Source organism: Amaranthus tricolor, chromosome 3, assembly GCF_026212465.1.
Source record: "Amaranthus tricolor cultivar Red isolate AtriRed21 chromosome 3, ASM2621246v1, whole genome shotgun sequence".
NCBI lineage: Eukaryota > Viridiplantae > Streptophyta > Magnoliopsida > Caryophyllales > Amaranthaceae > Amaranthus > Amaranthus tricolor.
In genome coordinates, this window is record NC_080049.1 from 24,453,164 (window position 1) to 24,467,161 (window position 13,998).

Sequence of the window (13,998 nt, forward strand, 5' to 3'; positions counted from 1 at the left end):
ATTTTATTCTTAATCTAGATTATGTCAAAATATAGCCAAGTGCTATCATATTTGATTCATCTCCTTGTAAATTTTATCAAAATCATTTTTTTATAATTTATAAAATTATACATAATTAGAGATATTTAGGATTAAATTAATGCATTGTACAGAGCGTTTTAAAAACTAATTGAATCAATTGGTGTGAATCAGAAAAAAGTTAAAATTCAATATTTAAAGAGATGGTTCTGAATGTTGGCTTTTACATTGCCTTGGTCAAACAGTTAAAAAAAATATTTGGTAAATGGCTCCTAAACTAGCTGAAAGCTGGCTTTAAGCCAAAATAAAAAAGCTACTCTAATTAGTTTTTTTAATTAGTTTTTGGCTTGTTAATTAACTTTTTCTCTAGTTTACAACCAACAACTTATACTAAAATTTACCAAACATCTCCTTAAATACCTGACTTTTTCTAGCTGTTTATTGAGATGTTTGGTAAAACAACCAATATTTCCGGTTAATTAAACAAGCCAACAGACGACAACCAACAATTAATTGCCAAACACCTAAACATTAAATAATCACGGTGATTGCGCCGCGCTAATCCTAACCATCTACCCTAACCATATATCTATCCTTTTCTAGCACAACCCTTTTAAATAGAAGTACTATCGTTTAGACCAAGCCGCCATGTACTCCTAAAAAAAAGAAGTAGCATATTTGTAACCCTTAAAACGAAGTCATGAAGCTTTTAACACAAGGAATAGCTCAAGGAACAATCCCAATGTTTTGAGCATCATCATTATTCTCTGTTTATGCATCATTAACAGCATTAGTCACATTAATCCAACAATTCTACCATCAATTCATACCAACCCAAGTAAGACAATACATCACCCTAAAAATCCAAGAATGGCTCACAAAATCAAACTCTTCCACCAAATCATTCACTCTTGTAATCGAGCAATTCGATGATGCTGATTACGACTCTTACAATCAAGTATTTTACGCTAGTGAAGCTTATCTAACCAGTAAACTCAGATCTTGTTCGACTCGTCTCAAAGTAAGTAGACCCACACAAAAGGATCAAGTCCTATTTAAGCTAGCACAAGGTGAAAAATACAATGAAGTATACGAGAATGTTGAGCTAGAGTGGAATTTCATTTGTAGCAAATCAACAAAAAACTCCCAATACGATCATATCGAAGATGGTCAGTCGTCATTCAAACCTCATAATAAGGTATACTTTGAACTTGTATTTGATCAACAATACAAAGAAAAAGTGTTTGATTCATACATACCCCACATTATGAAATTATATGATGAAAAATCAGAAAAAGAAAAGGAATTAAAATTATATAGTTTGGATAATGTAAAACAAGGGGGTAATTGGAGATCAGTAAAATTTAAACACCCATTTACATTTGAGGCACTAGCAATGGAACCGGGGGTAAAGAAGGAAATAATGGACGATTTAGAGAGGTTTATAGGGAGAAAAGAGTTTTATAAGAAAGTAGGAAGAGCTTGGAAAAGAGGGTATTTATTGTATGGTCCTCCTGGAACTGGGAAATCTAGCTTGATTGCGGCCATGGCTAATCATCTAAAGTTTGATATTTATGATCTTCAGCTTTCTTCAGTGATTAATGACTCTGCTCTGAGGAGGTTATTGCTTTTTACGACGAATAAATCGATTCTTGTTATTGAAGATATTGATTGTAGTTTGAGATTGGCAGATCGTCAACTTAATGTTAGTAATGATCATGAGGCTGACATTAATTCACAGGTAAGTAGTATTTCTATTTCCTTTGTTCTTTAATGAATTTTTTTAAGAACCATCATTAAAAAAAAGTATAAAAAGAAAGTTATTTGAAAAAATATGAGGACCAAAACTAATAATATTATTAAACAATAAATGACAAATGGAAATTTCTTTAAAAAATGGGAGAAATTATTTTTATGCACTTTCATTTCAAGTCATCAAGTGTTTTGTTTTGTTTCCCCTGTTTTCACAATTAACAATCTGTTTTAGTTTGCACTCTATTTTTTTTTTTTCCAAAATTAAAGTCAATTTTAATGAATAATAGAAGTTTTAAGTTTTAAGGGTGGTTTGGTAGTTTAATTTGATAAGTTTTATGGTAGTATTAATACTCCTTTAATCATAATATTATCTTCTCAAATTCTATATATTCCAATCACGATATGCATTGAGAGAGGCCATCATGCAAATTTTTCCGGATTAAAATTTTATCATCATACATGACAACTTTCATGAAAACTTACTTTACATATTCCATTTAGTAAGAATAATCAAACAAGCTTAAGTGTTATAGAGTATAATTCTGCAATTGTTTGGGAAAAATGTTTGCTTTTTTCAAATCTTTGGGGAAATACAATTGTTCATATTATTCCAAGATTTGATATCAATGGATATAAATAATATTTATTTTTCATACTTTTTATTTTACTTTAGATATCCGTGTTAGAAATATTTTATATATACTAGATATAAATAAAAAAATTACTAATTTTGTATAATTAATTAAGCTATTATATGACTCCTAAATCATATTGAAATTATAAACTAATTTGTTTTAAAAGATTTAAAAGTATTACTATTAGATTGAAATATATATTACTAATATATATATATATATAAAACATAATCATAAAATCATGCGCTAAACAATATAAATGATAAATAATTACATAAAAATAATTGAAAATTTCAATACATAAAAAAATAATATAAATAATAATTTAAATGTTTTATGTCTTTGTAAAATCTTAAGTTTTCAACCTAAAGAATATGCTTCCTCCAGTTCTTAAAAGAAGTTCTCATTTGTCATTTTGGGTGTTTTATTTATTGTTCCCATGAAAATTTTTTTTGTTAAAGTCATAAATTTTGTACAAAAAATAACCTTATTCATTCTGATTTAATATTTTAATAATACTTATGGTCCCCATATATCTTCCATTAACTTCACTTTAACACATTTATATTCATTATGGTCCCTATATATTTTTAACTAACTTTATAAAAATATTTTTTTATTGGTTATGGTCCCCATATTTTTTTTTAACTTTTATTTATTGTTTGTTAATGTTAATGTTTATGGTCTCCACTTTTTCTCCATTAAATTTATTATTTAATATAATAATATGTATATTATTTAAAACATTCAATTTTTCTTAATTCTCCTAAACTTTCCTTGTGGAAACTTTATTAAGGAACAAAGAGAATATTATTTTATTATAATAATCAACTGATAACCTAATTTATATATTTATCTGTTATAACTTTGTCAAGCATAGGTGATAGAATTATCGTTTGAAATTTATTTCACCAACATCTTTTTCTTATTATTTACTTGAATAATTAATGTATAATCTATTTAATTTGTGTAGTTTTTTAAATATAGCCATGTAAGTAGTGTAAATGATTATCTATAAAAAAAAACCTATTTCAAAATTATTTTTTTTCTTAATTTATTACAAAAATATTTTTATAAAAATAAATTTTTTACATAAATAATTAATATGTTATCCGATAATTATCCATTGTAATCAAAACCTACTACATATCTTAATTGATTGCATATGGTAAACATTAGTAAATAAGAAATAGTTTTAAATCTTTTGTTACTAATCTATTGAACAAATCTAATCAAAGAGATATTACATGACATTCTAAAAAAAATATTTGCCTAATAAAAACATAAAAAGAGCGGAAAATTTTTTATTGTGAAGTCGACATTTGTCCTAATTATTTCTTCATTAGTATATTGTAGAAATAAATAGATTGCATGAGTATGTATAACACACTTAAACACTTTACTTTAAATTAATAATAAAATATTTCTTACTTTTTCAAATTGCAATCGGACTCGAACATTAAACACGTATCCATGTCAAACTTAAGTAATCTAGTCCAACGCCAGTAACAAAGTAATAAATAAAAGTATTATTTCTCCGATTTCCTTAATAAAGTTTTGATAAGAAATATTGATGGTAATTAAGAAAAATAAAATCTTTTAGATAGTAAAGATATTATTTTATTACATAATAAATTTAATGGAGGAAAGTGAGGACTATAAATACTAAAAAAATATTAGTGGAAAAAATATGAGAACCACAACTAATTAAAAAATATTTTTATAAAATTAGTGGAAAACATGTGGGGACCATAAGGAACATAAAAATGTTAAAATGAAGTTAATGGAAGATATATAAGGACTATAATCATTATCAAAGTATTAAAATGAGAATGAATAAGATATTTTTGTCCAAAATTTATGATATAAATAGAAATTTTTTTATGAAAATAATAATTAAAACACCTCAGAATAGAAAACTTCTTTAAAAATAAGAGGCAATATTAGGAGTAGTATGTTTGTTTATAGAATCCTTTTCTCACATGTATTATGTATAGTAGTATTAAATTTGGTGGACCATGATCATAACATCTCCCAGTTGATTAATTTAATTAGTGTTTTTAATTTAATTAGTGTTTTTATCGGTTTCAATTTAGCTAGTTGTTGATTTAAACAATATTTTTTTGCTTTATTAGTAAAGTTGGGTTTTTTTGTCTGTTCACGTTTTGTTCTTACACGTGTCTAATCAAATTTATGTAATTATGTTAATTAACAAATTGTTTTCCTTGATAGACCCAAAAGTTGGCCCCATATGATGAGTATGACAAATGCGGTTGAAATAACATTACCGTATCTCTCGCTCTTTTACAATGATGCTTATATTGGAAGAAAGAAGCTACTGAAAAATTATAAGTCAGATTAAAATAATAACGTTAATAAAGTAGAAAATAAAAAAATATTATTATTATATATTTTAATTTTTATTTCTCCTTTAAATATTTTTAGAAAAATTAATATTAATAGACTAAACTTTTACCTATTTGTAATAAATAATTTCACCTTTAAATTATATTTTAATAATCTAATCTTTGTCATATGTTTGCGCACAAAATATAAATTACTAATAATAGGTAATAATAAGGTATGTAGCTAGCAAATTAAAACTAAAATTGAATTATTCATAGTAAACTAAAATTAAATATTAAATTAAAAAATAATTTAAAGATAAAATTATTTACAGCGAAGGTGGAAAACATTGAATTATTAATGTCAATATTTATCCTTTTAAATTTACCTCTACTCACTTTCATTTATATACTTTTAACTTTTATTTCGGCTTTAAATATTTACTGGGCTTGTGAATGCAGATATCATTATCCGGTTTGCTGAACTTCATCGATGGTTTATGGTCAAGTTGCGGGGACGAAAGAATATTCATATTCACAACAAACCATAAAGACAAGCTTGATCCAGCATTATTAAGGCCAGGAAGAATGGATATGCATATTCACATGTCATACTTAACCATGCCGGCTTTCAGAGTCTTAGCTCACAATTACCTCAACATTTTAGATGAACATCATCTTTTCAACGAGATCGAACATCTTATTCAAACTACAAAAGTAAGCCCTGCTCAAGTTGCCGAGGTACTTATAAGGAGTGATGATCCTGAAATCTCGCTTTCTAGTGTTATTACGATGCTGAAACAACATAAACTTAGGCAAGTTGAGGAGAAGATAGATTTTCCAAATTTGATGAATGGAGGTTTTAGTAATGGGATTGGCCATGATCATTTGTCGTCTGCAGATGAATTTTCTGATGATTAATTAGGATTTAATTAAATTAAGTACTCTTAAACACCAACAAAAACTGATGTTATTTTTAGATTAAGTAGTACTTTTGTGTTAGATCCATTCTCAAAATACGGGCGCATATTTTCGGTATATGATGCTGAACCTTTTGTCTTGCCCATGGATGAACTGAAATCGACAAATTTAATTAATTGTTGTTAGTTTTAGATCTAAGTGGTTATTTGTCACTACATTTGGGAATCCGTATAGTCTCCCTATATTGTCTATACTCTATAATATTGCTGCTATTTGTCCTATTTATGATTTCACCTTTATTAATAAACTAATTGTATTCTTTAATATTTATAGTAGTGTATAATTAAAAATTATAAAAATTGATTAAATATTTTATATTGATTTAAATCAAATAAGATTCATCTTACTTACATTTTAACGAATACAAAATAAATTAAAAGTTATTGATTAGAAATGTCAATTTTAAATGAGACAGATAGTAAACCAGAGGAATAGTTTAAGCACATAATATAAATTTTTCTTTCAAACAAGGTTAGTGTGAATTATATAAGGTGATTGAGATTTTTATTTTAACCAAGCGCGCGGTGTATGTGTTGAATTGTTCATTATTATTCACATGTGAATTATCCTAATCAGAGAAAGAGAAGAGGATATGTCATTTTGTAACTTGAGGAGTAAGACCTACTACAACAAACTGGTTTATAGTAGTGAACCTCCATTGAGTTTGAATGCATGTTACCTCTTTCCTTCTTGTTTGGATTGCCGGCCTAGGCTCATTTTCTAAATTCTAACATGGTATCAGAGTCTGATTTGTTGTTAGGCCTTTAAGACAAAACATTTAATCTTACCACTGGTTGGTTTGTAACCCTTCTATTAAAGTGTTTATTATTACCCACATGTGATTTGTGAGCATCAATGAAAAAGAAGAGGATATGCCACTTTATATAACTTGAGGAGTAACTCTTACTATTAACAATTAGTTTTAATAGTGAATCTCTTTTGCATTTTTATGTGTATTACCTAGAGCTATCTAATGTGACCCTCTGATACACGGACACGCCAATTGGCAGACGTGTCCCGTGTCGGACACGGACACGCCAATTGGCAGACGTGTCCCGTGTCGGACACGGACACGCGAAAATCCGTGTCCGACACGCCAAATGAAGTGTCCAATATTTTAATATTTTTTCGGACACGGCTAGGACACGCAAGGGACACGGCAAGGGACATGGCAAGAGTGAAGGACACGTATTAAAAAAAAAAAAATTTAATGAGATTTTTTCTTAAGAGTTCAATTCTTAATTGTGGTTTTTTAATGTGTTTGTAATTTGATTTTTAAATTTTTAAATTTTTTTTGAATTTGTATGACTTATTTTAAATACTCATGTTGTTTATTTGGTACTTATTTGCATTTTATATGATTTTTATGTTTTTAAAGTGTTTATTTACAAATATCAAATGAAAGATTGTAAAATTATCTTTGATTGATATATTTATTATATTACCATTTTCGTGTCCCCGTGTCCGCCATTTTTAAGTTGGCGTTTTCCCGTACCCGTGTCGTGTCCGTGTCCGTGTCCGTGTCCGTTTTAGTGCAACCTAGATGTGACCCCGAACCGAAAACCCGAACCGAAACTGAAAGTAAACCGACTCGATAGTGTGTTCCTTTTTCAGGTTTATCGAACGGACATTACCCGAACCGAAGTTGTACCCGAAAATGGGAAAATTGAACCCGAGCTGCGACCGATTTTTGTAATCGACATATAACCGTTAACCGAGGTTACCCGAACCTAATAGTGACCGACCCAAGTCATATCCAAACCGGATCATGCTCAAAACTGAACTCAATTTGGCTAAAACCGACTTAACATGAACGAATTTTTAATTGAACTACTGTAAAACTGAACCAATTTTTAACATAGAAGTATGATTAACTCATATTCAATCATATTATTAGTTAATCTAATAAAATGAGATATTAAATAAATTAAATTTTATAAACACATGGTTTCATATATCTAGATTAATAATTAATGGTCAATGTTTATTTAACTACTTTTAATCAAATTAGATGAAAATTAATAGTGATTTAATTTTAATTTCAGTCAAACAAGTAAAAGTAATAAAGTCATAATCACTAATTAATTTGCATTTTAACTATATTGCTTTAAGTAAAGGGAATCTTACCATCAATTAAAAAATGACTAACAATTTAATCTGATATTGACTCGATCGATATTAATTAGTAATTCGTAGCCGAATTCTACTAGAAAAATACTCGAATCCGGTCTGTACCCAGTAAAACCGAACCAAAGATTAACCGATGAAAACCCGAGATCGATTGACACTGGACTCGAACTTCAACTGACACCGGACTCGAACTTCCACTGACACCGAACCTATGCTAGCCCGATAGCTTGAAAACCGATCTTCAACCGAACTATGACTAACCGACCTGACCATAGTGTGACTCTCGTAACACGTATCCGAAAAATAGCCGATCTGAAATACAATCGAACCGAATGACACCCATCTAAAACCGACCTGATTACCCGAATGAACACCTTTAGTATTACCCCTTTTCCTCCTTCTTTGGATTGCCGATGCGAGCCCATTTTCTAAATTCTATTAGTATATATGTAGATCTGATCTCAAGAAAGCTAGTTTAATTGTTTGGTCTAATCCTAATTACCCCGTAATATAAAACAAGATGTATGATGGATTTTAAGTTTAACACTACCACTATTAGAGAAATAAGCTAATAAAAATGCTACTAAAATTGACTAAGCAAGAAATTTTGGGACCAAATAATAAGAACAATCTAGGATGTCGAAAATCACCTAATTTTAATATAGAAATAAATTATTTTCAGACTTACATAAAAAAGAATTTTAATATGACTAAAAGCGATCCAATTTATCTCAAACTTCCAATATATTGATTAATTTCTTCTCTGGTCCTATTTAACTAATCCTCAAACTTTCATACTTTGGTCTAAACTAATATGAGTTTAACCTAAACGTACCTCAATTTAATATTATTTCTAATCTCAAACTTTCATTATATTAAAAAAATTAATAAAGTTAATTTAATTCGAGGTTCGTTAAGCAAGGATTCAATTATAAATTCAATTTCCTAAATTTAATCTAATAAATATATCCATATACCGAAATTGTATGGGATCAGTCAACTATCCTAGATTATAAATCCACTACTCATTAGACATACTAATTGGCATAAAACAAGAATTAAAGCACTAGGCATCATTTCAGTTGTTGGCTCTCCTAGGTTTTGATGATGACTACATTTTATATAAACAAATATATTTTTAGAGATTGTATGCAGGTCGATATTCGATCATGATTAACATCGTTAAAAATTCCTACGACTTAGTCTATGAACGTGCACTAGTTAAAAGAAACCAATGAAGTTAGATAAGGTATATCGCTTAGGATGTCAAATGTAGACATGAGGTCTACTTTTTCTAAGTTTGATGATCTAACGTTACCGGAAAATGGAAACAGTGCATTGTTCTCAGACTGGAGTATAAAGAAGTTAAGTCTGCTGGAAAATTATGATTAATATATTTTCTGATTTTTTAGTTGATGTATTAGTTAAAATTAATTTGTTGCATTATTTATTAATTAAGTTAATTGGCAAAATATTTTTTAAACCACCTTAAAATAACCGTGTGATTTTAAAATAGTGGAATATTTCTCTCCTTATTTTTCTCCTTAAAAATAGGCTTTTATTTTGGATCTAATTAATGAAAAACTAACTTGTCTATTATTAGAAAAAAGGGGAACCGTAGCTTTTTGCTTAAGCATCAAGCTTCCATTTATTTCTCCTTTGTTATGGGAATAATTACAAGTGTTTAACCGTGAGTTTTCCTTGTAATTCAAGATCCATATTATTCTCCTTAATTTTAGGATAAGGAAATAGTGGGTAGTTGTTTCCTTATTACTAGCTAAATAAACACTATAAATAGGTGACTTGTTTATTTCTCAAATTGCGTTCGTATGAGCCTTATAATCCATACGAGAGAGATTGAAAAATTAACAAAAAATATTTTGTTCAAAAATTGCCAATTAACTTATAATATCTTCTTGTGCAACTCTTTAATTTTATCTTTAGAGAATTTAAACTTGTAAAGGGTTTTTGAGAGAATTGTTGTAACTAGATTTGGATAAGTCTAGGGGAGAATTAGAAAGCTTCTAGTGAAGCCATAGAAGAGAATAGCTTTGAGTAAAGCTAAGAGAGAAGCTTCGATTGAAGCAAGAGAAAGAGAAAGAGAAAGAGAAGTTGGACTACTAAGAGAAGCTTTAAGTGAAGCAAGTTGTTTTACGTAATTGTAACGAATTGCCTAAAACATATTAGAGAGTTTTGAAATCCCGAGGGGTCGTGGTTTTCCTTCTATTTAGGCCTAGAAGGTTTCCACGTAAAATTGTGTTGTCTCTTTTACTTTTTCGCATTAAGTTTAAGTTTTAATTCTTCAATCTAATCCCGCAAAAACAGGGCTAAAATACTTAAACTTATTAAAACAACAATTCACCCCCTCTTGTTGTCGTTACCATCTCTAACACTGTCTACATCAGTCATAAATTATACTAATATATAGGAACGATAAAATAAACTAGAGCAATAAAAATTGCAAAAAAGAAACTAAGAAAATGAAATTTGAGAACAATTTAATAACATGAATCTAAAAATTAAACTACTAAAAATAACCAAATATTAATTGAAGAACAATAAGTAAAAGTTACAATAATTTAATGGCAATTAAATTTTATTAATTGAAGAAACAAAAATGTCTACAATGTTCTTGAAATGGAAAAGGGAACCGAAGAAACTAGCTAGGAAAACAAGTTTTTACATGAAAACTAATCTATCTGAAAAACAAAATAAGGGGAAAAAACTAATTCTAAAATTTCCCTATTTATATTAAGAGGTTATTGGAAAATAATGTTCCCAAAAATCTAAAATCAACCTTAAAAGCTAAATAATATAATACTCCTATAATAATTAATTAGCTAACTATCAAACATAGGAAAAAATGGTGAAGAACGTTTCAGAAAACCAACGACAAGTCATCAATTGAAAAGCGGCGACGAGTGGCATAGCTGCTACTCGTCGCCGCTACCTCAAATTAAAATTTCTAAAAACCAGGCAATGACTCGTTGCTCATGCACTCATGAATTTTTTTTCCTTTTCACAAACGATGAGTTGTTGCTTTTGCCATATGGCCGTAGTGATTACTCTGGCCTACTTGATGTCTTCCTTGTTCGTCCTTTCTTTACCTGTTAGTAGGCTTGATAAAAGCTATTCCGACCTAAACCTAATTTGAAATATGTAGATTTAAGTTGAGATTTTTGATCCAATTAATTAAATGAGTCGATCCGACATCATCTGTTTGTTAAATGAGTTAGGTTAAGGTAATTCCTATACCTCCCTTCCTAGTCTATATGTGTCTCCTAACTCTAATCCCCTAGTGTAGCCAAAAGTCCAAATACTCAAATCACTTATCCCCTAAAGCTAACACTAACAAAAAAAGAGGTACAACACAAAAATTACCTCAATTTTTCAATGCTTCAACTCCTAGAGAATATGAAAAAATAATGAATCAACACTTATCCCTTCAATTATGACCTATCCAAATTCCTACATTTTGATTCCGACTTCTTATGTTGCCTACACTATGTACAAATGAGATGTAAATAATCAAAATTTCTCTTTATGTCACATTTTTCTCGGAACTCATTTTTGGATTTTCGTCCTAGCCATTCATTAAACTTTTTATTTTTCACTTGCTCACTCACTCATGTCACTCTTTTGTCTAGATTGCTCTTCTGGGTTTTCAATCTAGATGGACTTTTCTCTTTTTTAATTTTATTATTCTTGTTTTTCCTTTTTCTATTGAAAACTAGTTTCCTCCCTTCCTTGAAGAAATTCGCATTTGTCATTTTGGGTGTTCTATTTGTTGTTCCCATAAGGAATTTTTGGATTTATATCATAAATTTTGGACAAAAAATAACCTTAGGAAAAAGTGTCAAAAAGTACCTAATAAAAAAAGTTTTGTAAAAAAAATACCTACCAAATTTTTTTTTTTCAGAGTACCAATTAACGTTTTTCTTTAGTTACCGTCAAATATAACGGTTGACTAGTCAAAATCGAAAATTCTTTTTCCTCATCTTTATTTTTTTTTCAATTCAATATCTTCATTGTCTTCTTCCTCTACTTTTTTACTCAAAATCGAAGTTAAATTGGAAAAGAAATTGAAGATGACGAAAAAGAATTTTCGATTTTGACCAGTCAACCGTTATATTTAACGGTCAACTGAAGGAAAACATCACTTGGTATTCTATGGGAAAAAAAAATTTTGTTAGGTACTTTTTGACAAAACTTCTTTTATTAGGTACTTTTTGGAAAAAAAAATTTTATTAAGTACTTTTTGACAATTTTCCCATAACCTTATTTATCCTTATTTTAATATTTTAATAATGTTTATAGTTACCACATATCTTTCACTAACCTCATTTTAACATTTATATATTCATCATGATCTTCATATGTTTCCTACTAAATTTATAAAAATATTTTTTATTAATTGTAGTCCGTATTTTTTCTCTACTAATTTTCTTTTAATACAAGTATTTTTTAATGTTTATGATCTCTACTTTTCCTCCATCAAATTTATTATTCAATGAAATAATATATCTATTATCTAAAAAGTTCTATTTTTTTTAATTCTCGTGGGAACTTTATTAAGGAACAAAGGATAATGTAGAAACTCAATTATCACAAAATTAAAGATATACACTACACAAGCTAAGTTCATTCAAATAATCAGATTCAAAAATGATAAAGCAAGCAACATATTCATCCATGATTGCATTTCATAGTAGGTATTTAGGTAATAACGGGATCTTCAGTAACCCTAGATAAGAAATCAAGCTCAGAAAAAGTAAAGGTTTTCAGCAACCTTAGATAACATTAGTAATTCAAAATAAATGACCTAGTCCTTATCTAGCAATGAACAACAATGTTGAACTGGGGTAATAGTATCAATTGTAATGCTACCTCAACGAAAACTCTAAGGGACTGTTTGGCATGGGACATAAAAATGTAATGGAAAGGGAAATGATAAAGAAGAGTAAGGGTAAAGGTAAGGATTATACTTATATGCTGTTTGGTATAACAATATAAAGGAAACACTTAAGTCAACAATTACCTAAAGAAAGAGAATTTGTTACTTGACATAAATGAGTGGTAACAAAATAAGGGTATCCATTACCCTTAAGAAAGGGATTGGGTTACCCTAATGTTATACCAAACAAAAAATGTGAAGTAATAGTAATTGAATCTCTTACTTGATATTAAAATGTTCATACCAAACACCCCCTAAGTCTTCTTATGACTCCCTAAAACAAGAGGCTTTCTATCTTAGTCTTATTTTCTCTCATATGAGTTCTTACTATGAAAATCCTATAAAACTTAACCTCTTGTGGACTTCATACCAAACTCAAGTATACTACTACACACAATCTATTAACACCATAATGTAACCAAATAAATCTCAAACTCCAATATGTAAGGGTCAAATAATGGGAGCTTAGATGGTTTTAATTTTTTTTGCTCACATAAAAGTTAATTGATTGACACTTGATATAAGATGATTTGCTAGAATCTAGTATAGATGGCTAGGAGGATATAGGACAGGGGAGGTGTGACAAATAAATGAAGCTAGAATTATACTTCAGAAAGAAAAATAGAGATGAAAAAATATATCCGAAGATGTCGCAATAAAGGATCAAAATACAATAGCTAATGACTCTCAACTCTCTTTTTTCCTAGACCGCCTTTATAGGTGTTTGGACTATCCCTTCGTTTTGTTAATTTTTTTGTAAGTATATAAACTAGGTAAGCATAAAATATCATAAACTAGGAAAGTATAAAATATGTAACATATATACAAACAAACAAGGAAACCTACCTCCATTCTTAGCTGAGTATAGTCCTCAATACTTTGACCCTCAGTAAATATTACAAAAGCCAAGGCAAAACAATAAATTTATTGACTAGAGTTTACAAGTCTTCGATTGTGTTCACTAATTAAAATTATCTATGATATTAAGCCAAACGTCATATTTAAATCGTATCAAAACTTATCCATAATTAAAATTCAATCAGATTAAATAGAGTTTATAAGTTATGACTTATGACAAAGCTAACTTGCAAGATGGGCTTAAATTAGAGTGAAAGTGGACCTTCAATACTTTGTTCTATAAGTCACATTACATACATCCACTTAGGGGTGAAAGTTTGAC

The 13,998-nt window shown here is 28.8% G+C and overlaps 1 protein-coding gene across 1 annotated transcript; it reads left to right on the forward strand.

The window, feature by feature from the left end:
• The first annotated feature begins 644 nt into the window (after nucleotides 1–644).
• LOC130808913 (AAA-ATPase At5g17760-like) lies at nucleotides 645–5,986 on the forward strand. Its single transcript, XM_057674472.1, has 2 exons — nucleotides 645–1,759; nucleotides 5,216–5,986. Exons 1-2 carry the CDS (start codon nucleotides 1,286–1,288, stop codon nucleotides 5,672–5,674), a joined length of 933 nt encoding a protein of 310 aa, XP_057530455.1. The 5' UTR covers nucleotides 645–1,285; the 3' UTR covers nucleotides 5,675–5,986.
• The last annotated feature ends 8,012 nt before the right edge of the window (nucleotides 5,987–13,998 follow it).

Coding starts and splice junctions, on each gene's coding strand:
- LOC130808913 (XM_057674472.1), top strand. CDS start 1,286: ATGAAATTATATGATGAAAAATCAGAAAAAGAAAAGGAATTAAAATTA. Junction 1,760..5,215: donor AGGCTGACATTAATTCACAG/GTAAGTAGTATT, acceptor TTGTGAATGCAG/ATATCATTATCCGGTTTGCT.